At 39.2% G+C, this 25,852-nt stretch overlaps 1 protein-coding gene across 1 annotated transcript; it reads right to left on the bottom strand.

The window, feature by feature from the left end:
* Positions 1–2,478: 2,478 nt before the first annotated feature.
* On the bottom strand, positions 2,479–25,852 carry LOC311295657 (5-hydroxytryptamine receptor 3C-like; the record flags this gene model as incomplete). Its single annotated transcript, XM_084417122.1, has 8 exons — positions 2,479–2,690; positions 7,173–7,383; positions 7,565–7,737; positions 8,031–8,200; positions 17,971–17,981; positions 23,462–23,607; positions 24,647–24,857; positions 25,838–25,852. The coding sequence occupies 8 exons, from the start codon at positions 25,850–25,852 to the stop codon at positions 2,479–2,481; spliced, it is 1,149 nt and encodes a 382-aa protein (XP_084273248.1).

Raw genomic sequence — 25,852 nt, forward strand, 5'->3', positions numbered from 1 at the left:
GTTGAGTGTGAAACCAGACCAATGTCGTGGAGGGCACCGGGAACAATCATACTCGGACTCGGACCACAGAAAACATGACCAGTGTAAAAGCCTCCTAAGTATACGGATTGACAATCTCACTTGTAAAATGGAACGCTGTAGAATGTAGTCCAATGTTATGAAAATAAAACAAACAGCACAGTCTATTGACTTCTAAAGCAGCTTTTTTACGATGTCTATTCAGTGATTTACTTGCCTGCCACAATAATTTCTTTGAATTATGTTAATCTGGATGCTTATTTCAGTAAATACTAGTATAGCACATCTTACTTATTAAACTAAAGTTTTATTTCATTATGGCAAACAATTTTCAAAATTGAGTAATGTGGGGTAAAAAATTACTTTTCAGGCAGTGGCCACAAGGGTTCATACCTACAAACCAAGGTTGAGAGTTGGGTTAGAGCATTTACACTATGTAAATGATGGACATTTGTAATTCTGAAGATTTGATTAAAATCAAACAAACAAATCCAACATAGCTTTTTCATAAGTTTTGTTGCAGCAAAAATAGAGCTATTGATTCATGATCCAAAATGCCATGGTTTTACTTTAGCTGTTTGGACATGGTACCACGGTAATACCATGTTTTTGGGATATGGAATTCTTTGAAGTTCATTAGATTACCATGGTATCTGCACCTGCGTAAGGTTCACTAACATAGTATATGTTGTCTTGTCTTGTCTTGTCTTGTTTATTTATATAGCACTGCTGAAACAACCGAGGTTGACCAGAGTGCTTTACATAAAAAGAAAAAAGATCAAACATACAAATGAACAAATCAAACATCACAGACACCACATATATCACATAGATTGAGTTTACCTGTTATAAGCTGCCAATGCTAAATGAGATTTCAGCAAGTTCCTGAATACTGGTAAGGATTTATCAGGTCTTATAGAGAATGAGAATGTGACGTCACAATGTTTTCACTCTGTGGTGCATTTCAGGAAGGCGCCGCCATATTAGCAGGATACGCTGTCCGTTGCCATGGTTACTTCGACAGTGAGACCGAGAGAAAGAGCAACAGAGAGAGAGAGAGAGAGAGAGAGAGAGCAGTATATTTGTTCGCATTTTTGCGATTAGATAGAGGCAGCTCATTCCATAATCTTGGCCCTGCAAACTGCAAAGCGCAATCACCTTTTTGAAGGCGATTTATCCTTGGGACTACAAGAAGTTTTTGATTTTCTTAATGCAATGCTCTGGGGGGAATATAGGGAGTCAAAAGTTTTGCAAGATACGTGCGGGCCTGATTATTGAGCGATAGAGGGAGTTACAAAAATCGAGACGCGATAAAACGAAGGTATGAACAACTCTTTCTAAGTCAAAGTTTTTACTAGGAGACGCAAATTATAAAAACAAGCTTGTACCACCGAATTGATTTGCTTCTCCATTTATAGGTTATCATCGATTAGGAAGCCTAAATCTCATACCGAATGTTTACAGTACGATGCCAAATGGGCTTGAATCTAAAAGTACCTTGGTAGAGTCATTTGGCTGGTCAAAAACAATGACCTCTGTTTTGTCCTCATTTAACATTACGAAAAGTTTTGCCTTCCAGTTTTTAATATAATTAAAAATTATAAGTTTCAAATATAATTATAACGCGAAGCAGAGGGGTCTTGAATCAGCCTGAAGGGGTTGTATTCGCTATAACCACCGCCTTGCTCTACATTATCCCACTTATTACATGGCTACCTACCAAATAAATGCTGTCTGCAATAAAAAGAAAGCTTCTACTGCTTTAAGACATAAGCTACTGTATAACAAAAGACACTGTATGATGAGTCCATGTATGCAGTTGAGCAGTCTTTAAAGAGATCGACCAGTGAATTCGAACATCTGCATTTAAACGTACAGTTTTGTACAGTTACAGTTTACAGGCCGGGATATTATGCTTTTTTGTCAAAACTGGACCAGTACAACCAGAATATTAGTATGGTGAAGAAGCTAACAGTGAGGAAAACAACATACAAAGCAAACAGAAATCGATCAATGACCTCCCCCAACTGTATCCACTCCTTTGAGTTCTGATCACTGGAGAAATGCTTATCAACATGCTGGCGAATGGTGAGTAAATCTTCATGTAGCATCCTTAGTTCCTTCAGCTCTTGCCCATCAATATTTAATGGTGTTTTAATGCCCTTTTCATGGTATCTAATTTGGTTTATTTCTTTCTCAGGTGAGCAGGAAATTATGTAATTGGTGTTTTCTGTTGGCAGAAATAGTTTGATTTATTAATGTGATCTATAGATAAGTAAACATTATCATTGATATGTTGTAAATAGACATGCTGCATCATTCTAAAGCTTATAACTTTAGTGTATTTGATATATTCAGTATTTTATTTATTTATTTTCATGTAGATGCACACATTATATACTGCCAGTAGTCCAATTATTTAATTACATATTTTTTTGCAGAAAATGTTTGACTGGTTGTTCAGCCGGTATGAGACTCACTTTGAGGGGCAGAATTCTGGTCAGAGATTTTCTGGCCCAAACAAACCATTCGTGCCAGGTAATGCAGGAACAACATTTTAATCCAGTTTGGTAGAGGAGGATAGTCACTCGAGCCACAAAGAATATTAGTAACGACAATTGTCTCCAATAGACTGGCCACCATCAGTGCTAAACACACAGACAAAAACACATCTGCAGGGAGAGAGGGAGACAATAACATAAGTTCCCAAACTTCACATTAAAGTTATTGATGTATATATCAGTGGGTCTTAAACTGTGGTATAGAAGGTCCGCAACATGACACTAGAAATTTACAACATTAGCCCCCCTCATGTTAAGTTTGATAACTTGAAGAGCATTTTAATTGTCTGAAAAGACTGCATCAGGTGGATACTTCATGACTTTTACTAATCTTGTGATACAAAGTCTTATAAAACCCCTGATATAGAAAACATTAAGAAAAATGAATTAACACAAACTATGATTCACTATTAATGGAATGCAAACTGTAGAAGCTCACTCTGACAGATTTGCTTTATAGTATTTATTCTAGTCACATGTCTGCAAAGTGCATGATTACTTTATGGTAAAATTAGCTAAAGCTTCAATAATATCCACCTACTGGATTTTGTTTAGGGCAGAGAAATGTATTAATGAAATTTAAATAGCTAACTAAGAGGTTACTTAAGGAAATGTATACGATCTCTATAACCTACATTGCTGGTGTCTCTCATAAAAAGGACAATCTCAGTAGAGGGTTAAAAAACGTTCCTGAGATAACGGGAACGAGCAATGTCTCTGGCGTTTATGGGGGACACTCAGTTTTCTCCAAATATGGAAGCCTGATTGGTTCACATCTGTGCACATGCACAGACAAATGGCTTTTTTAGCCCAAGCCAAGGTTACGTTAGTAACCGGAACGTTCCCTTTCGATACGTTTCATTTGCATTGCGTCAGTCTCTGATGATTATGGAGAACGCACAGCAAAACGCTGTGCTGCTAGCACAGAATAGAAGCTGTCCTGCGAGGCCGTAGCCTGGCGGCGCTTAGTGACAAGGTCTCCAGGCAGGCTACTAGAGTCAAGGACCTAGAATGTCCAAAGATGGCAGGCTCGTGTTTGGGACTGGAGCCTGTGGGTATGATATCCCCAAGAAAAATCCCTGAGTGTGGAGACTGATTAGGCAGACAGAATCCGCGCCTGAAGGGCAGGGATGTCTTGGTTATAAAACCTGATAAAGGTGAACAGCGAGGACCAGCCGGCCTCCATACAGATGTCAGCAATGGATATTCCGCTACACTAAGCCCAAGAGGAGGCCATTTCCCTGGTGGAGTGGGTCCTCACCCCGATAGGGCACTGCAAATCCAAGGACTTGTAAACTACCAATATCGCATCTACTATCCAATAGGACAATCTTTGTTTCGTAACTGCCAGTCCTTTAGATTGGCCTCCAAAGCACACAAACAGCTGCTCCGACTGCCTGAATTGGCTGGAGCGCTCAATGTACACCCTAAGGGCCCGAACTGGGCAAAGTGGGTGTGGCATCTTTTCACCCTCAGTGGAGGGGAGAGCAGAGAGTTAAATTACTTATGCCCTAAAGGGCGTGGACAGCACCTTAGGCACATAGCCTCATCTGGGTTTAAGGACAACTTTGCTTTCATTGGGCCCAAACTCGAGGCAGGAAGTGTCTACTGAAAGAGCCTGCAGGTCACCAATTCGCTTGACCGATGTCAGAGCCAGCAGGAGAGCGGACTTTAGCAAGAGAGGCCGAAGGTTGGCTGTCGTGAGCGGCTTAAACAGATGGCCACAATGTGCCCTCAGGACAATAGACCTCAAGAAGGGACTGTGTTGGGGCGAGGCAGGTTAAGCCTCCTTGCACCTCCGAATAATCTGACCACCAGGTCGTGTTTCCCAATCGACTGGCCAGCTATAGGAGCGTGGTACGCTGCAATAGCTGCCAAGAATACTTTGAGCTTGGACGGAGTGCGCCCCCCCCCATCCAACAGCTCCTGCAGAAAAGAGAGAATGGAAGTGATCTCACAAGAAATGGGGTCTGTACGCCGGGCTGCACACCAGCCGGAGAAGATTGATCATTTCTGCTGCGTGTTCATGATCTTCTGGGGGAGGCGTGAAGGTTCCCATCGAGAGGCCACAGGTGGAGGCTCCACAACTCGGGTTAGGGATACCAGATTGACTCCTCCAATTGGGAAAGGAGGTCCCTTCTTAGCAGGATTGGCCATTGTGCTGCAGACAGCAGCTGAACCATTCCTGGGAACCACTGCTGGTTCTACCAGAGTGGTGCCACAAGTAAGACTGAGCATCTGCCCTCCCTGATTCGGCTGATGACCTGAGGAAAGACATAAAGGCACAGAGAGGGCTATCTGTGGGCTAATGCATCCTTTTCCTTCAAAAAGAATTTCGGGCAGTGGATGTTCTCTTTCAATGCAAGGAGATTCGCTTCCGCCTGGTCGAAAATGCTCCAAATCATGTGGACCATCTGGGGCTGGAGTCTCCATTACCCTTGAGGTGGTCCGTTCTGGGACAGAATATCTGCTCCAGTTTTCATGGAGCCTGGCACAAGTTTTGCTCTTAGTGAGCGGAGATTGTCTGAGACCCCCCTGATAATTTATATAGGCTACCACTATCACGTTGTATGAGATGGCAGGACACGGTGCCCTCTGAGTTCCGGCTGGAATTCCCTGAAGCCAGAATCATTGCCATCATATCCAGGCAGTTGTTCCAGCCCGACATTGGCTCTGTCCAAAAGCCAAAGGCTGGCCTGCCATCACACAGGGCATCCCAACAAGTCTTGGAGGCATCTGTCAAGACTACTTTCCTTCTGAAAACTGAGCCCAGTTCCACTCCCATCTGATACTGTGATGGGGAACTATCTGGATATGAAAGTATGCATCCTTCAGATCCACAGATCCCAACAAACACAATACAAAAGTACTGGCAACAAACACAATGCCTCAAACACCCAGAACTGAACTGGAAGGCTGAGGAAGGCTGTCAGCGTCCTTGATCTCCGTTAAGTTGATTCAAAGGTGGTGCTGAAGAACCACCCGTTTGGTCATGATGCGGCCGATTGCTTGGGCCGTCGATTTAGTGGCATGCAGGGCGAGGTCGGTTGCACTGTGCAGCTCTTTGAAGGCCACCGGGTCAGGGCCGTTCTCGTCTATGTCACAGAGGAGTTTAGCCTGGTAAACCTGGAAGACTGCCATTGTGTGGAGGGTGGAGCCAGCCTGGTCAATAGCATAGCATATGCTCTGGCCGAGAGTGCAGATGTCCCTCTGCATGGCTTGGATGGGTGGGAGGCTTTAGACTTTCAGCTGAGGGCCATGGGTGGACAGAAATGCTCAGAGACGGCTTCCTCTAGTGGGGGAAGTTTAGTATAGCCCTTTTACTCTGCGCCATCAACCATGGTGAGGACAGATGATCTTTGCGCTGAAAGAGAAAAATTCTGACTCAAATTACTTTTTAGAGTGACTTAAATAGTCGGCCAGCCCGTTTTGGCAGGCTGAAAAGCCATTCATCTGTGCAGATGCACAGACATGAACCAATGAGACTTCAGTATTCTGAGAAAATGCAAAGCAAGTGAACGGTATTGAAAGGGAACAAATAATAATAAAAAAGTTTCACTTTAGTTTGAAGGTCACTTTAACACATTTTGTTGACTATAAGTAACATTGCACGTACATGTCTACTAACTCTCTGTAGAGCGTTAGTAGAGTATTAGTAGACTGGTAGGGTTAGAATAAGTTGACATGTAGATGCTAGGGCTGAGACAATAAATCGATTCTGAGATTTTCAGTATGCGATTCTCTCAATCTCAATCGATTGGATTCTGATCTTAGTTTTTAACAGCAGATGGCACTGTAGGTTAGTTTTTAACCACACTCTCAAATGCTCACAAAGAAGAGAGCTAAAGGGCGCTTGTGCATTCGGTTGAGTGCGAGATGAGTCCATGTAAGTGGTTAAATGTACTTGCACCTAAGAATGTTTTTATGACGCGAAATGAATGTAAACACAGCCCACTTCGAACACACTTGTAATTTGCTTCAAACTTTATGAAAGATTATTTTATGGAAGATTCAAGCAGTGTCTGTAAGGAATTGGAAGAAATCTTCCAGAATTGTTTGAAGAATCGAGATGCACCGTTTTATTGTACCAGCCCTAATAAATGCAAAGTTACTTCTGGGAGCATCACAATAAAGAGTTAGCAGATATTAAGCAGATAGTCTATATTCTAATTAGAGTTAGTTGACATGTAGTTTCAAAGTTACTTATAGTCAACAGAATGTTCAAAAGGGACCATCAGAATGAAGTGATGGAACATGGTTGCAGATAGTTGGTACTTGAAGGTTGAATTTGATTAAAGGCACCTGAATAGTTTAAGAACCACTGGAATATATAAGGTACATTTAAAAAAAAAAAAAAAAAAAAAAAGTATATATATATAAACAATTTTTTCAATTACAGAAGGGTCCAAAAGTCTGAGATTTAAAATCTAATTTAAGAAGAGTTAAGATTTTGAAAACATTTATAAAAAAGAAATGTTACATAAAGAGAAAAATGATAATAAAAATTTGTAACAAGTTTCTATTAGAATTAAATACAATACTGAAACATATCACAAGTGGACTCAAGACTGTTTATATACAGTGATAACAGACTTATTAGAGGGATGGTGTTTCCTGTAACAGGAAGCAGATCGTTCATGAGGAGAAGGAAGACTGTGTAGCCCAGAATAAGAGTCATTTTGAAGGCAGAACGATCCATATTTTGAGGAGGCAGGAGGAAGCTGAACAGATCTACAGTAATCAGGCAGTAGCTGGGGATCAGGAGGTTCACCACATATAGAGTTGGTCTGCGCTTCAGGACAATCTAATACGAGACAACCATTAGAACAATAATAATAAAATCAAAAAATCGAATAAATAGTCCATTAAAATAAAAAATTCTGAACTAAACATGAACTTAAAAACATCTGTTAATCTTAGTAAAATTCACAAATATTCACAATATTTATCAACTACAATATTTAGGAAATGAAGGTGACACAAACATGAAAAACAATTTCATCCCAGCTCTCCGCCCCGTCAATGGTACTGTATGAGTTGGCAGATTTTCTGCCGGTTATGGCAACCAGTTGCCACTCCCCTTTAGTCTCCATGTACTTTAGGGATTTTTGAAACATGGCCTCCACTGGTTCTAAAAGTGATAGCTGAATATCTCTATCTGTAGAGGGAGAAATTTATATGCAGATTAATAATTATTGCAGATTTGCATTTTCATTTCCCATTTTAAGAAATCTTGAGAATTATTATTATTATTATTTTATTTTTTTTGTGAGATGACTACCTGCCTAGTGTCTTTTTAAAAACATTAATATTCTGCTGACTGCTATCCAAACAGATCGTCAAACCCACACAAATTACGTATATTCTTAAACCAGAACTGAATGTTAACATTCTATTAATCATGATTTCATCATTTAATTTACATCCTAAAAAAAAAGTTACGTTACTTACTTGTGTGCTTGTACGAGTTAAATGTGTAGGTGCAGTTTTGAATATCAAAAGGAAAGGTGTAGATGTCTAGGTTGCAGGAGCTGATCACATGGACTGGCAGCCGATCTACTGCTTTGCCGTTGTTGTATAGATAAACATAATATGTGTCTGGGGCTTGGTTATCACTTATGCTGTAATCAAATAGGGCAGCATGACACAGACAGCAACAACAGTTGTATTTATTACAACTATTGACAAAATATTAGTATTATAGTTGGTTAGTGTGGTTGTTGATTAGTCAACTCAACTTGTCTGTGCTGATCTTGAAAATATATTGTTTTGCACATACTAGGGATGGGGAAAACTATGTACATTGACCAAGAAGCATCCAGTATTATCTGTAATTTAGTAATTCTGTTTAGTAATTCTCAGTAATTTACCCATTTTGTCTTGCCTGTAGCATTCACTATTTACACTTCATTGTGTAAATAGTGAATGCTACAATAATGCACACCCGAGGTGGTAATGCAGTCACTACGCGAATCAGGTGTGCATTATTTTTCTAATAATGCAATGGCCCAGAGTCAATTATTCCACTAGTTTTACGGTTACCACACACTGTTCAAATGTTTTATTATAAAATGTTTGTCAGATTTTTGTCCCTAAAACACTTTTGTGTGTAGGACTAATTTCTTACGCATCTATTGCCAAGCCTCAGTTTCTAATTCCAAAACATCATTCCAGAGCTAGTAACGGAGGCTTGAGCCATTGATATGCAGATCAGCCATTGATAATGCGGTCAAGACTTGCCTGAAACTACTTTAGTTGTGTGTTTAGTGGGAAGAAATCGCACACCTTAGAATGTTCGTCTACCAAACAGAATCAAGCATTCAACAGCCCTGTAGTAGAACCTTATTTAATGGTGTGATTTATAATATGTTGTATTTTAGAACTCACAATTCATTGATGACAATATCAGACCTCCAGAGTTTTTTTCTTGGCAGTGTAATTCTGTCTGTTCCACATTCAACAGGATCCCAGCTCAAACCTTCAATAATCCACTCCTTTCAAAAATGCAAATATCATAATTGATTAATTTTCTGTTTATATAATATGAAATATAAGTATCAAAATATCATATTTAAGATTTTAGGAATTGAAGGCAAATATGACAGTTCATAATAGATCCTTACAAACCGCAGCCAGATAAATGAATCCAAGATTTGAGCTTTTTCGTCCTAAAAGGGAAAACATCCACAATTTCTACTTAGCCATTTGCAAATTAGGAATGTAATGTGACTGCATACTGTGATTGGTATATTTGGAAATGTACTCACCACACCTAAAATGGCATACAAAATGAAACTCAAACTGATCTTTGTAGGTGTTTTTGGATTAATAACTGGCCGCATTTGGGTTTTGTTGAAGACACTCTCTCTGAGTGATTGTAGGAGGGACTCTGCGGTTGGCTGAGAGCAGTTTAAGGTGTCTGCAGATCTCATGAGTGCAGCTGCCAGAAGGGTTCGGCCCCAAAGAGAGAAAACAGTACAAAGATAGTCATGAAGGAAACAAGCTATATGCAAACTAAACCAAAAAGACGTATTACAGTCCTTAGAGGCCATGAACGACAGGCTCTTTTTACGATTTGATTATTGAAATGATTATCTTACATTGAATAATGAAGCAGGTGAAGATGAAATGAGTTGTAGAAGATTGGCAGTTCATTGTCTAGCCTGCAATGACAAATGTAAGCATTTGTTTCTGTATTCGTGATACAACCAAATCTTTAATAAATCAATAATAAGGTTTCTTGAGAACATTTGGACCTCTTGGCTTTGGAAAATATTTCAAAATAAACTAACAACCAGGTTTTTACCAGACCAGGTTCCGGTTACATGAGAGCCCTTAAGTTAAGAAAACCCTTAGTTATAAGATTAAGGGTACCCTTATACCCCTTTTCCACCAAGGCAGAGCTGGTGCTGGTTCGGAGCCAGAGCCTAGTTTCAAATCGGTTCTTTGTTTTTCCACCGCCAAAGCACCAGCTCCGAACCAGTAAAACTGGTTCTTAAGTAGCACCAAATCATTGCAGGGTCTAGAACGGAGCCAAGAAAGAACCGCTTGCGTCAGAGGCTGGGGGCGGGGTTACCGTGGCCAACAAGACTGAAGAGAAACTTGTGACCGCCATTTTCAAATAGCAGCTAATCGAGCTAACAGCAGCTAAACACGATGGACGCGATCTAAAATATAAATCTAAGGTTAAAGTCGGCATCTTATTGTTAAAAATAAATGTTATGTACATGCCGTTACTCTCGCTTGTAATCTCCGTCTGTACTAATGGCGAGCCGCGCGAACACGTTGGATCCGCCGTGTTTGGATGCCGATGTAGGTCCGCAAAGCCATGAACATCAATAGCAAAGCAACGTGCGCCATTGTTGATGATGTGTTTGTGTTTGGCGCCGCCGCGCTAACGTTGCTGAAAAGATGAGACGTAGCTGTGACGTAAGACCTGGCTCTGCGTTGGCTCTTTTAGCCTGTGGAAAAGCAAACCGGTTCTTTGGAGGCTCGTCAGTCGAACCAACTCCGAACCGGCACTAGCTCTAGCTCCGAACCAGCACCTGGTTCTTGTTGGTGGAAAAGGGGTATTAGTGAAACCTGGGTTGCTACTTAAGGAACTTTAAAGCTGTCATTAAGTATTTTCCCTAAATTACTTAGTTACCTTATACCTAACTAGTTCTAGTATGTTGCAACAAAGTCCTTAGTAACCATTTAGCCCTAAAAAAAAATTATGCGATCAAAACAGCTCCCTTTAGTCATCTGCTGAACTCAAACGCAATGGATTATTTCATGGTAATTGAGGTTCAGGAAGTACTGATGTTTGTTTTTAGCGATCAAAATAAGCCTGTTGAAAGTACGGTGTGAAGCAGTGTGTATTGTCAAAAATAAAATTGAATGAACACCGGTTTCATATATTTTCATTACTTCTACTGTGCGCTGTGCCAGGCTTGCAGGCTTGCTTGGGTGTCCTTAAAGAAAGCCCTTACAGTACCTCAGCAATGTTTTCCCCCTCAGGAATACCTTTAAGTCAAACCACTTATGAGGTTTCATGCAACCAGGTCCAGATCTAGTTTAGTTTCACTTTATTTTAAGGTGCCCTTGTTACAGTGTAATTATACAAACAAGTTCTGAGTAATATTAAATAACAACATGTACTTCTTATATAATTAGGGTTAGGCTTTAGTTTATGGTTTGTTACTTGAAACTTTGCATAATTTACGGTTATTACCATAGTAAGTACATGTAAGATGTGGAACAGTCTATTTGACCAGTTTACTTGTGATTCTAAAAAATCTTGACATACATTCATTAAATACCTTTTGTGAGTGAAACAAATAACTTTTGGATAATGATACTAAGAATAAAACTGATTGGAATTCTACAAAGCAAAACGTTTATTTCCAACAAAGCCATTAACTCCTAATAATTTTCAGTTGAAACCCAACCTTCTTGTTAATTGCTGAATCTTACCTTGAATATTGACAGACGTTCTATATCCATAAAGTACTTGGTCAGTGTTGTGACTATCAGGGACCCACAGATTTTCATTTCAAGATAATTTCTCAGTTTGACAGGAAATGTGTTAGAATGGTGATTATAACAGAATGGTGAATAGGTGATTTGCTTAGGCAAATATGAATTAGTCATCTGGCTTGTGCTGGCTTGCAACCCTGAACACTTTTGCAAAAGTCAACATTTTACTTCTGGAACATTCTTTTGCATACTTAAGCTGAGGTTAAGGCATGTGGCATTGTCTAAAATTGTGGTTTAGATATGCCTGTCAGGGATTTCTGTGTAGATAAATCCAAGAAGAGAGATGTGTGACGCAGAATGAACGAATATATAACTTTTAATAAATAGTAGGAACGCAAGAGCACTACACACATGAACATAACATTAACACGAGACAATGAACTGAAGAAACTGATTAGCTGATTCAGGCGTGTTTAACTAGGGTTGGAGCTAAACTCTGCTGGACAGTGGCCCTCTAGGAACAGGTTTGAAAGAGGTTATCCAATGTGGCGGCTCTTGCTCTCAGAGCAGCATGCTCCGCTTCAGTCTTTACATAAGCAGATGAAATTTTAGATACAGCAGATGCCTTTGATGATTAAGATCTGCGAGTCTCACTAGCGGCAAGTCTCACTCATCTATTTCATTACTCGAAAGTTAAGGGGTTGACTGAGCATGGGTATGTGAGGATGCCCCAGGTTGTGGAGACGCTTGCTGGCTACCTCTTCCCTGGTGCAGCATCCTCTTTGAAGACCCCCGCCCTGCCCTGCCCTCAAAGCCTTTTCAAACAACATTGCGGCCAGGCTGGTGGAGACATGCACACTGTGGCGGTGTTGCAAGCTTACCAGGCTGATCCATTGAAGGACCTGAACCAAGGAAAGGGGGTGTCCATGGACCCTGTCCAGAAGCTCCGCCACACCACAGACCCTCTTCTTCACTAAGCAGCAAGGCCCGTACTATCGGATGTTATCTTGCGCCCATGGTTGCAACGGAGCGGCAGCTTGTTGGTTCCCCACTGCTTCCCTTCAATCCCCTTCCCTCTCTCTGAGGGGTGTTGGGGTGCAAAAGGTTGTTGTGTTTGCTCTTACGGGAGTTAATCTTGTTTTATGTGTTTTTTTTTTTTAAATAGTAAGTGCAATAAAAGGTTGTGCTATTCAGATAGATGTATTTAAGTGGCTGTTTGTGCTTATCTCTGTTTGGAAGAAATACATCCATTTCTCTCCGGGGGATGTTGGCTGTGAGGAGCTCATTTGCAGTACAGGAATGGTGTTCATTTTTGTTTTTCCGATTAATATAGAGAATATTATGAGCAGCACATGGAATGAGATTTCTGGAATCGAATTCTTAAGGTCAGGAATCTGATATTTGTTATACAATTATAATTTCGATTCCTCTCATCGATTCCTCTCATCGATTCCTTTGTGTGCATTCTAATATGACGTTAAACCATTCACGTGCTGTTTTCTGTACGGCACACACATCTAAAGCACGCTCACAGAAAATGTCATTTTAATGTGATTACCATTCACCCGCAAGAAGGCGGCGAGGTTCTTTCTTCCTCGTGGTGCCTCTGCAGACTGCCCGCCCAGAAGGACGATGCTGAGCTGAGCACTGACCATGTCATGTCATTTCCAATGTCAAAGAACATTGCTAGGGAGTACCCCACAAGCGACGTGAACCAAAAATAGGCAAGGGCCATCGGTTCATGTGAGACATCAACTAAAGAAGTTTGCAAAAGTGAAATATTTGCATATTGCCACACTGAACATCGGTACACTAACCAGACGGAGCAGTGAACTCGCCAAAATACTTCAACAACATAAAGTTGACATTGCACGCATTCAAGAGACAAGGTGGAAGGGCCAATAATCATGGGACATTGACAATGGCTATAAGCTCATCTGCCATGGTGTGACCAACAGCAGAGGTGTAGCTATTATTGTAAACACCGATCTGCGTAGCCAAGTCACCGAGGTCCATCGTTATTCAGATCGCATGATGTCTACCATCATTGACACCATGGGCCACCAGGTACACATTTTCTCGGCCTATGCCCTGCAAACTGGCTGTGTCGAAGAGGAGAAAGATCTATTCTGTACGTAATTACAATGTTCCAACCAATCACCGACAGGGGGAGGATGTTGTGAGGTTTTGAGCCAACTTCTTCTTCAGCTCCGACTTCACGTGCAGCCGTGCACGAGCACAAAACCTTACAACACCCTCCCCCTGTCGGTGATTGGTTGGAACACTATTTGTTTTGGTTTTGAGTGGTTGGTGAAACCAATTGTTTTTGTGTGCAGATCTCAGAGCCTAAGCTGCCTGTAGACGCGTTTTTTTGACGACATGCTTATGGGGCGGGCAGCTAGCGGATCGTTAGGAAAGATTAGATGAATGTGATAAAAAAAATGTTTGGGCCTGAAATCACTGATACAACCTTTAACATAAATATAAATGGTAAGAATTTAATTAACACTGATGAATAAACAATGTTATAAGATAAGACAATTAAATAGCAGTCCCAAACTAGTTATTGTTAATACAATAACGTTAGTAAGTTGGAATGAGCCACAACAGTCATCAAAACTATAGAATTGATGGTAGTTTAGGTTAAGGCTACAGAAACTACAATCCTTCATACTTTCCTGATTAAGATGGACAGCAGGTATTAGCTTAACATGCTTGAGTACAGTTGAGGATTTAGTGACAGGGCATAACATTTTACATCAGAAAACAATGGCAAACAAATTTTAAAATTGAGTTATGAGAGGAATAACAACCTCACATATTCACCTTCTCAGGCAGTGACCACAAGGGTTTAATGGATCATTCAAACTAAGCAAACCAAGGTTGGGAAATGGCTTAGAGTACTTACACTATGTAAATGATGGGATTTTGTAAAACTTGATCATTTGATTAAAATTAAACAACCAGTTTCAGCATTGTCTTTGAACTTCTTGTCATCTTCTTAAAAGTTTTGTTCCAACAAAAGTTGTAGATCAATCTCAGCTGACTTTTGCTGACTTTTGTCTGTTGAAGAACAAAAACAATCCTTAAAAGTACCTATGATGGTGTCAGTGCTGTCACAAGCTATGTTTCCATCCAAAGTTACACATTTAAACTATATATAAAATTGGAATTGTCACAGCGGGACTGCAGCAGAAATGAAAACAAAAGCAGGATCTATGCACAACAATTAAATATAACAAAACACTCAAGCTTCTCATAAATAGCAAGACATGATCAGGACAACCATCTAACATCGACAATAATGGACCAGGGACAACTGAAATTGAGGGCTATAAATACACAGGCAAACACTAGGGACTAAATGAGACAACTAGAAACAGGTGTGACACATGAGGGCAAATAAAAGGGCAAGTGACATTACCCCCCATCAAAAAGGCATGTCCATGCACCTTAAAACACCAACAAAAAAATCCAACAGAGTAGGAAGGGTGGGGGCTTATGAGGAAGATGCAGAAGCTGGCACGCGGGACAAGACAAGGGAGGAGCCAGCGAGGAGATGACAACGGGATGAGCCAGGGAGGAGATGGCGATGGGAAAAGCTAGGGAGACGATTGCAGGAGGAGCCAGGGAGTGACCCCAATCAGCAAGCAGGATGAAGGCCCACAGTGTAGCTGATTGTGGGAGGAGCCATGGTGAAGCCTTGATGTAGAGGCAAGGCAAAACCAGGGGGACGACAGAGGGGGAGATGGTGGAGATGGAGACGAAGGCGGAGCCGAAGAGACCGGGCGACACTGGAGACCTGGGGCCCTATTTTAACGATCTGAAACGGAAGTGTCAAAGCGCAAAGCGCAAGTAACTTTGTGGGCGGGTCTCGGCGCTGTTGCTATTTTCCCGGCGGGATAAATGACTCTTGCGCCGGGCGCAAATCTAAAAGGGGTTGGTCTGAAGTAGCTTCATTATTCATAGGTGTGGTTTGGGCGTAACGTGAAATAAACCAATCAGAGCATCATCTCACATTCCCTTTAAGAACAGACGCACTTTTTCCTTGGCGTATTGCTATTATAACGGCGGATTTGCCAGGCGCGCGCCAAGAGCGGTTCACAGCCGAGGAGACCAACGCTCTCGTCACGGCCGTAAAAGAGAGAGAAGTGACATTGGGGATGGGAGAAACACACCCAAATTAGCTTCGGTTAAACAGGCATATAATAATGTGGGTAAATGTGTAAGCTAGATGTATGCTTTTATAATAAATTATTATATTTATAATAAATTGTCAATTGTCTATCTATCTATCTATCTATCTATCTATCTATCGTTTGTAATAATATGATTTGCAAAAATGAAAACTGCTGCTTCTGTGTAGATTAGAGAATCACAGTGTATGAGCGTTGTGCACTCTATACATTATGGTCAAGCATGCGCCCTTAAAATAGCATAATGAACAACGCGCAACGCGCCACTGACTTTAGACTAGGTTTTTTCTGGCCAGTGGCGCAATTGTTTTATGGAACAGTAAAATAGCACCAGGGAACGTTTGCGCCGGAACACGCCTCCTTTTTTGCGCTGAACCGCCCAGGGAGCGCAAGTTCATTCCCTAGTTTAGCGACGTGCTTCTGTGGAGGGAAAAGCGCGTTTTGCGCGGGTGCAAAATAGGAATGAAACATGCGTCGGTGTACAAAGTCAATTGCGCTGGGCGCAAGATAGGGCCCCTAGGCAGAGCCGTGGGGACCAGTGGCCGAGGTGAAGCCAAGATGCTGTAGGACTGAAGCAGAGCCGGAGCGATCAAGGACCGAGGTGGAGCTGGAGGGAAGGAGGAACTCAATGGAGCCAGGGGACAAGTCGCAGACAAAGGCCCAGAATCCCATGGTGAAGGCAAAGCGACGACTGACAAAGGCCAAGCTAGAGGGACAAGGAAGCCCGGAAGGATGATGGTCCCAGGCAGAGCAGAGGAAGCAAGGACCCAAGGTGGAGCTGACTGGGCTTGGAGGTTCGAGGTGGAGCTAGAGGGTCAACAGACCAGGGCAGAGTTGGGGAACCGGAAGTCCAAGGTGGGACTTTGCTGAGAGGAGCCAGCAAAGGAGGATCTGAAAGACTGTAGGGAGCCAGCCAAGACAGGGCAGAAGAACTGGATAACATGAGCAGAAGTTTACAAAACAGGTTCCTTGGCCGTGACAGGGCAGGCAGAGAGTTAAAAAACTACCTCCTTGGTCGGTACAGGAAAGGCAGAGAGTTTAAAGACGGCCTCCTTGACCGATACGCGACAGGCGGAGAGTTAAAAAACGGCCTCCTTGGCTGATATGGGACAAGCAGAAAGTTCAGAAACAGCATCCTTGGCCAACATAGGACAGGCAGAGAGTTCAAATACGGCCTCCTTGGCCGACATGGTACAGACAGAGGAGGTGGGAGTGGGAGGAAGAGTGGGAACATCCACAACAACGCAGACTTGGTGCTGGCAGACCAAACAGGCACGGTGCTGGGCAACAAAACAGGCATGGTGCTAATCCCTTCACTCTCTTTCAATTCCTCACACAATTTTGTAGAAATTATTTACAGCTCACTCTCACAGGCAGGAGCATTGGCAGGGCTCCACTTCATGCCCTTGTATTCCACAATGACGCTTAATAGGATGGATGGTGTTGCCAGCTCATGCACCTGGTCAGACCTACTACTGGGCTCGGGTTCGGGGTGAAGATGGCTGTCTGTCCATAATGAGCATGGTCTCTGGGGCTGAAGCGACCTCAGGGATGAGCTCAGAGTAAAACTTTGCCAAACAAATGAGGACATATTCCCTTTATGAGAACTTTTCCATCTCAGGTAATTCCACCACCATGATTAGCACCAATCCAAAAGATTAATCTGAGACTGTTATCATCTCAGTTTGTTTGTTGTGCTAACTCACAGAGGCAGATAGTTTATTCCAGTAAGGAAAGACCCCTCTGGCTGAGTTGGATGAATGCACCTGCTAGATCCATATCTTGGTCCAGTATTCTGTCATGGCGTGGTTGAGGCAAAGGATGAAAAACAATAAGATGGATCTATGCAGAGTTGTTGTTTTAACAATAACAAACTAAAAGTTTGTTCAGGCTTGCATCCTGGCTCAGGCTTGCATCCAGAAGCGCTGCACTAATGCCATCTTCTGGATTTATTTTCCTGTAATGTTCGTTACATCATATTTTCCTCATTAGAACTGTCCTTGTTAAAAAAAGTGTTAAACTACATCTTCTGCCTTGTTCATTCACACCACTTTCCCATATATCCCTTATTCTTGTCCCTGTTAATCCAACTTTTCCTAATTCTTCCATCATGTTTTTCCACTGTTTTTCATATTGTCTTCAGATCCAAATCAGTTCGATCTCAGTGCATTTTCCCCCTATTCTTGTATATATTGTAATTATTGCATGCAGTAGATCCTGATGACTATTAGACATACCTGTCATGAGACTGTACAGAGATGACACTGAATCACTATCAATTAAAGCTGATAGTGCTTTAATTGATAAAGCAATCAATCAATTGGACCCCCCTCCCCTCACCTAACCATCCATTCTAGTGCCATCATGGTGGCATATAATTCAGCTGCATACACACTCATCATCATTTGTGATTCGTCTGCTTACCTCACCTCATTGATTAACAATGACAATTGCAGATCCAGTCCTTTCGTTTCTGGATCCTTCAGTCCATCTGTATAAATCTGAATATAATCTTTATATTTTAAAAATTCTTTGTATTTAAAAAAATTCTGTTTCCAGATCCATACTGTTGTTTATTTGATATGATTTGAAGTCATTTAAAATCAACTTCAATGGTTTATATCATCTATGCTGGGGTCGCAGAGGTCCTTTCCGCACACTTCTAATTCTCTAGCTGCCACATCTCCTATCCACCCAAAACTTAACTTTTGTGCTCTCTCGCTTTCCCAGTTAGCTTGCTGTATTCTTTTGGTTGGATCTCCTTATCCCTTTATACAATATGTTACTAGCAATTGTTTGTGTCGAATGTTCAGTGGCATTTCTCCTGCTTCAAATAGTAGTGCACACACTAATAATGTTTTATCATTATATTTATTACTTTTTACACTTAAACCTCCACATTCCTGATTTGTTTTCCCCATGTGAACCTTGAGTCAAAGTGAACTCCTAAAAAGCAGAATCTTTTAACTCTCTCCAAGTTACTTCCATAGTTTTAGATTAATACCTTCCATGACATTTTTTTTTAAGTTTATCACCTTCCATGATAAACGTAAGGTTGAGCCACTGTAGTCACTTGGACTATTTTAACGATGCCTTTACTAACTTTTCTGGGCCGGCAGATGCAATTACCTAGCAGCCTCTGAAGGAGTGAGACAGCTCTCAGATTTAATCAAAAATATCTTAATTTGTGTTCCAAAGATGAACAAAAGTCTTACGGGGTTGGAACAACATGAGGGTGAGTAATTACTGACAGAATTTTTGGAACTGCCACAATCAACAACCTGATCAACTCTATGCGAAGGATATGTGTTGCACTGCGTGAGGCAAATGGTGGTCACACCAGATACTGACTGGTTTTTGGACACCCAATGCTGTAAAAGGCACATTTTAGAGTGGCCTTTTATTGTGGCCAGCCTATGGCACACCTGTGCAATAAGCATGCTGTCTAATCAGCATCTTGATATGCCACATCTGTGAGGTGGATGGATTATCTTGGCAAAGGAGAAGTGCTCACTAACACAGATTTAGACAGATTTGTGAACAATATTTGAGAGAAATAAGCCTTTTGTGTACATGGAAAAAGTTCAGCTCATGAAAAATGGGGGCAAAAACTTACCAATAATTTGCTACAGTCATGAATAATCTTACCTTGTTTGTGTCCATCAAATAAAATACCCACTTAAAAAAGCACAAGGATACGTAACAACTTCGTTTTGTGCCAGAACTTTCACACTTTCATTCATAAATTTACACCGTCTGTGTTGCGAAGCGACGGATCGAATCACGAAATCCAGTCACAAATGGAACTTATACTGTACAAAGAAGAACGTCATGGAATCTGTACAATGAATACAATTTCGATATAGATTTATGTCTGTGAATATTTAAGCTCAAAAAGACTGCTATTGAAATCTGAAGTCTGCATGTTCTGCGCATCTCTGCTAATGAGCGCTGCAGTTTCGTCTACTACACATGTGTGACGTGTGACGCTCGTGTGTTTTCGGCGTCTGCCATCTCATGAGGGCATGGACACATGAACTTCACCAGAGAGTCACTTCAAGAGCATTTGACCATTTCATTTGTTTAAACTATCGTAATTTATTCATTAGTTATATCACATACACACAAACTCTAAGGTCTTAACGACGACCCGTCAAAATAAAAGGTTGTATAACTTGAAGAAATTACAACAGAAATATATTACTATTGCACAGTAGAGTATACTTCAAGTAATAATGATAATAATAATAATAATAATAATAATAATAATAATAATAATACAGTTTATTAAAACATACAGCAACTCAAATGTCTTCATTACAACCCGCCAAATTAAAAGTTACTTGTAAGAAATTGAAGAAAGAAATTGCAAAGTAAAATGTATTTCTTAAGTAATAATAATAATAATAATAATAATAATAATAATAATAATTTAATAATAATAACAACATCTATTAAAACATTATTTTAAAGGAATATCATACAAGTTTTCATGCGTTTTATTTTAAACAGTAAACTTGCCAAAAAACAAAAGGAGTTTACATTTTTTATTTAATTATTTTTTTAAGATGAACTAAATTGTTAGTTTTATTCATTGATTTGATTACCACCATTTTAAAAGTAAATTTGTATTTGTCCTTACAATGTTTTAATATTCTCTGTACTCCTGACAGCAAAATAAACCACAATAAAGTATCAGTGGGGGGAAAACGCGATATACCTGAAACCACCAGAATCTTAAAAAAATATCATGATAGATTTTTGGTCATACCGCCCTTTGGTCATATACATTCTTTCAGAATGCTCTCAAATACATGTAGACAAACTATATGCATTAGTGAGTGTGGTGGTGCTTATGGGGCGTCGCTCTGGGACGGGTGAGTATGAGGCTGGGAGGGAAAAATCACAGTACAAAAAAACTAGACTACACCACTGTTTCTAGCATTCTAATTACATTAGATTAATTTTATTATGAATGTATGGATTATTTTAAATGCCTTGCATGTTTTTGTCCCATTATTCTGTTTATATCTGTTTAAGTTTTTGTGAGTTAATGCCATGTAGCCAATGGCTTGATTGTTACTGTACAAAGCACTGCCGCTTTAAGAAACTTGTCGTCCGAACGCGCGCTTTCTCTCTCATTCCGTGGGAAGAGGAGCCTGAGGTGAAGTTGTTTTGTGGCTTTGCCAAAGGTAATAATGTTGTTATTTGTGACAATACTTGTTCAGTTTACGTTTTTCATGTTGTTTGGACATGCTTTTACATGTAGGACCGCATATCTTGTAAGTTAATAACAAATTGTATATTGAACGACACATTCGCATAAATGAGTTGGCTCATTTGCTGTCCCTTTACCAACAGGTGCTATATGGGAGAAAGCATTCAAAAATTACGTTTATGCAGCTATGTTCATATTGATTAATATCATTGTTATAATGTGACAAACATTAATGCTGGCTATTCCATTGACAGCAATTTAGGGCGTTTCTTCAACTAGGGCACTTTTAGCCTTGTGAAGTTGAATAAAAAAACTTGTTCAAAAGTCACGTAACACAGTGTCATAAGTTTAAATAATTTGTCTTGTTTTAAGGTCTGTAAGAGGACAAACTTAGATTACAAGATAAATTGTTAATATTTAAAAAAATGTTCGACCTACAATGAACAAAATAATGTCACTGAACATTTCCATAGAAACCACCTAAACAATCTTTCACACAAACTTTTTAAAGGGACATTACAGTGTTGTGGTGGAAATGACACCAATACTGTCCAACATTAAATACTATAATGCATTTTAATTATTTTACTAGTGCTTAATTCAGGTACATTAATAGTTTCCAGTTAAGTCATATTTTTAAACTGTATTTTCATTGTTGAAGTTAAAAAGTCTGGGTGTGCGACAAGGAGAAAACAGTGATTTTGACAACTATGAGGAGGTTGAAAGTAAGAAAAAATCATAATAGAAAGGTAGTAAAAAGTTTTTAATGTGGTTTTATTGTTAGTTTGACAAAGAAAGAGGAATCTGTCCAAAATTATGTGTTTTTAAAAATATGACCAAAGAAAGAACATAAAAGTGCCCATAGTCTAAGAATCACCCATAAATGCCATGTAAAATGTGCTCTTCTGTAGTTTGCGGTAAGCAAAGTTGAGGAAAGTAAAAGAGAAATGATCAAAATATGTTATGACCATTTATTATCTATTACATTACCATCTCTTACAGCCAGCAGCATAAGTTTAATTAAAAAAAAAAAAAAAAAAAATCAGTCAGACATCACTTGTTTAGCTTCAGTTGTAAAAATCCAAACTATTCAGTTATAATATTATATGTAGTAACATTTCGTACCATTGCTTCTGTCTGAAAAACAGTTGTGATGTTTGAATGAATGAGTGTTTTTGAACGATTCAGTTGCAATGGAAGTTTAATGAGAGAATAACAGAAAAAGAGTCAGACCAACAATTGAAGTGTGGGTGACCTCTAGTGACTATGTGGTGATCTAGCTTGCTACTTAAGCAACTACCATGATATGCATTATGTGTTTACACACAGCATTGCTTTATTGATGCAAAATTAAATATTTAAGACATGAAAAAAAATTTTTCTTCTTTGCCATATAAAACTAAACAAAAACATTAAAAGATTCTTCTCATAATTTACAATTAGATTAAGATACTCTAATTCTTATTTCAGGACTAAATGCTGAAACAAATTAGAGGACAGAGTGTTTATCATAAGACCAGTATAACTTCTGATCATTGAACATTATGTTTTCTCTTATGATTGATGACTCTTTTCCTGACTTTATTTGTAGCATACTTCTATTGCCTTTGGCCAGACGTTTCAAATCCATTTTAGGCTGGATTGGACAGAACGTCACATAATGTGGGCTAAAATTCATATTTGGTAAACCTTGGTCCACCATTACTCATTAAGAGCGTACTACATAGCAAACTACCAAATGCTGTACGTAATTAAAAGTAAAAGCTACTATATAACAAAAGACACTATGAGGAGTTCCATGTATGCAGTTGAGCAGTCTTTAAAGAGATCGACCAGTGAATTTGATAATCTGCATTTAAACATGTACAGTTTTAGCTGGGACTTTATGCTTTTTTGTCAAAACTGGACCAGTACAACCAGAATATTAGTATGGTGAAGAAGCTAACAGTGAGGAAAACAACATACAAAGCAAAGATAAATCGATCAATGACCTCCCCCAACTGTATCCACTCCTTTGAGTTCTGATCACTGGAGAAATGCTTATCAACATGCTGGCGAATGGTGAGTAAATCTTCATGTAGCATCCTTAGTTCCTTCAGTTCTTGCCCATCAAGATTTAATGGTGTTTTAATGTCCTTCTCGCGGGATCTAATTTGGTTTATTTCTATTTCAGGTGAGCAGGAAATTATGTTATTGGTGTTTTCTGTTGGCAGAAATAGTTTTGAGTTATTAATGTGATCTATAGGTAAGTAAACACACGATTTATCATTGATATGTTGTTAATAGAGATACTGCATAATTTTTTAAGTTCATGATTTTAATGTATATGATATATTCAGTATTTTATTTATTTGTTTTCATGTAGATGCACACATTATACTGCCAGTAGTCCAACTTGTAATTCATTTGCTTGTTTTTTTTGCAGAAAATGTTTGACTGGTTGTTCAGCCGGTATGAGACTCACTTTGAGAGGCAGAATTCTGGTCAGATATTTTCTGGCCCAAACAAACCATTCGTGCCAGGTAATGCAGGAACAACACTTTAACCCAGTTTGGTAGAGGAGGATAGTCACTCGAGCCACAAAGAATATTAGTGATGACAACTGTCTCCAATAGACTGGCCACCATCAGTGCTAAACACATAGAGAAAAACACATCTGCAGGGAGAGAGGGAGACAGTAACATAAGTTCCCAACCTTCAAATTAAAGTTATTGATGTATATATCAGTGGGTCTTAAACTATAGTACAGAAGGTAAGCAACATGATGCTAGAAATTTACAATATTAAGTCTCATCTTCAGTTTGATAACCTGAAGACCCTTTTAATAGACTGAAAAGCACCAAGTGGATACTTCATGACTTTTACTAATCTTATGATACTTGATGAGCTTCAGATGACCACCATGAAAATGTTAAACCCCTGATATAGAAATTTTTTTTTTTTTTATTTTTTTTTTTTATTACCACAAGCTATGATTCACTATAACTGGTATGCACACTGTAGAAGCTCACTCTGACAGATTTGCTTTATTGTATTTTTCTACGGTATGTTTTAAATAAACTTACTAGAATAAATACCAGTCACATTTCTGCAAAATGCATGATTATTTTATAGTAAAATCAGCTAAAGCTTCAATAATATCCACCTACTAAATTTTCTTGAGTACAGAGGAAATTAATCACATGTATATAGGAAAATAAGAGGTTAATTTAAAAATCAAATTATTTTTACACATAACCTAAATTTTTGGGATCTCATAAAAAGGCAATCTCAACAGAATATGAGGGTTAAAAAACAAACAAATAATAATAATAATGAAAAAAGTTAGATGGAGCATGGCTGCAGATAGATCTGATTTAGTTCTGATTTAATTAAAGGTGCCTGAATAGTTTGAGAACCACTGATGTATATGATGTACATTAATTTTTACATATTTTATATAAAAAATAGTTTTTTTTTTTTTTTCAAAAAGTGCAGTGGGGTCCAAAAGTCTGAGATTCAAATTTTAATGCAAGTAAAGTTTTAAGATTTCAAAAATTTGTAAAAAATAGAACGTTACATGAAGCGTAGAATTATAATAAAAATATAATTTGTTATAAAAAGTTTCTATTAGAATTAAATGCAATACAGAAACATTTCACAAGTGGACTCAAGACTTTTGGACCCTGCTTTTTATGTACAGTCTGATAACAGACTTATTAGAGGGATGGTGTTTCCTGTAACAGGAAGCAGATCGTTCATGAGGAGAAGGAAGACTGTGTAGCCCAGAATAAGAGTCATTTTGAAGGCAGAACGATCCATATTTTGAGGAGGCAGGAGGAAGCTGAACAGATCTACGGTAATCAGGCAGTAGCTGGGGATCAGGAGGTTCACCACATATAGAGTTGGTCTGCGCCTCAGGACAATCTAATACGGACAACCATTAGAACAATAAACAAAACAAAATCAAAGGAATAATTCATTCAAATTAAAAATTCTTACCTAACTATGAATTTAACATCACTTAATCTTAGTTTGAAAAATAACATTTTCTTGCTATAACAATATTTATCAACTACAATATTTAGGAATTAATGGTGACACAAACATTGTAAACAAGTTCATCCCAGCTGTCCAACCCGTCCATGTTAAAGTATGAGTTGGCAGATTTTTGTCCGGTTATGTCAGTCAGTTGCCACTCCCCTTTTTTCTCCATGTTCTGTTGAGATTTCTGAAACGTCGTCTCCACTGTTTCTGAAAATAATAATTGAACATCTCTATCTGTAAAGGGAGAAATAAATTTGCATCAGCCACAATGGATGTAAAAATTTTTTAAATCATTTATTTTGTGAGCGAGATGCAAAAAGCACTTTTTATTGAGTTTAATATTCCGCTGACTGTCATCCACACAACTAACGTAGTAAATGTGGTTTTCTTTCCTTAAATTGAAACTGAATGTTAGCCTGTTATTAATCATGATTATATATTTTAATTGATGGCCTAAGTTATTACTTACTTGTGTGTTTGTATGAGCCAAATGTGTAGGTGCAGGTTTGAATATCAAAAGGAAAGGTGTAGATGTCTAGGTTGCAGGAGCTTATCACATGGACTGGCAGCCGATCTTCTACTTTGCCGTTGTTGTAAAGATAAACATAATAGGTGTCGGGGGCTTGGTTATCACTTATGCTGTAATTAAAAAGGGTAGCATGACACAGATAGCCACAACAGTTTTATTTATTATTACAGATATTGACAAGATGTTACTAATATAGTTGATTAGTAATATAGTAGATTAGTTGATTTCTTTTGTGTTTTAAGTTGATTAGTTGACTTGTCATTGTGTTTATTTTAAAAAAGTGTTGTTTTGCACATACTAGGGATACAGGCACAGTGAGTACGTCGCTTGCCTGTGCCATGCCCAT

This window comes from Rutilus rutilus, assembly GCF_951802725.1.
Source record: "Rutilus rutilus genome assembly, chromosome: 8".
Lineage (NCBI taxonomy): Eukaryota > Metazoa > Chordata > Actinopteri > Cypriniformes > Leuciscidae > Rutilus > Rutilus rutilus.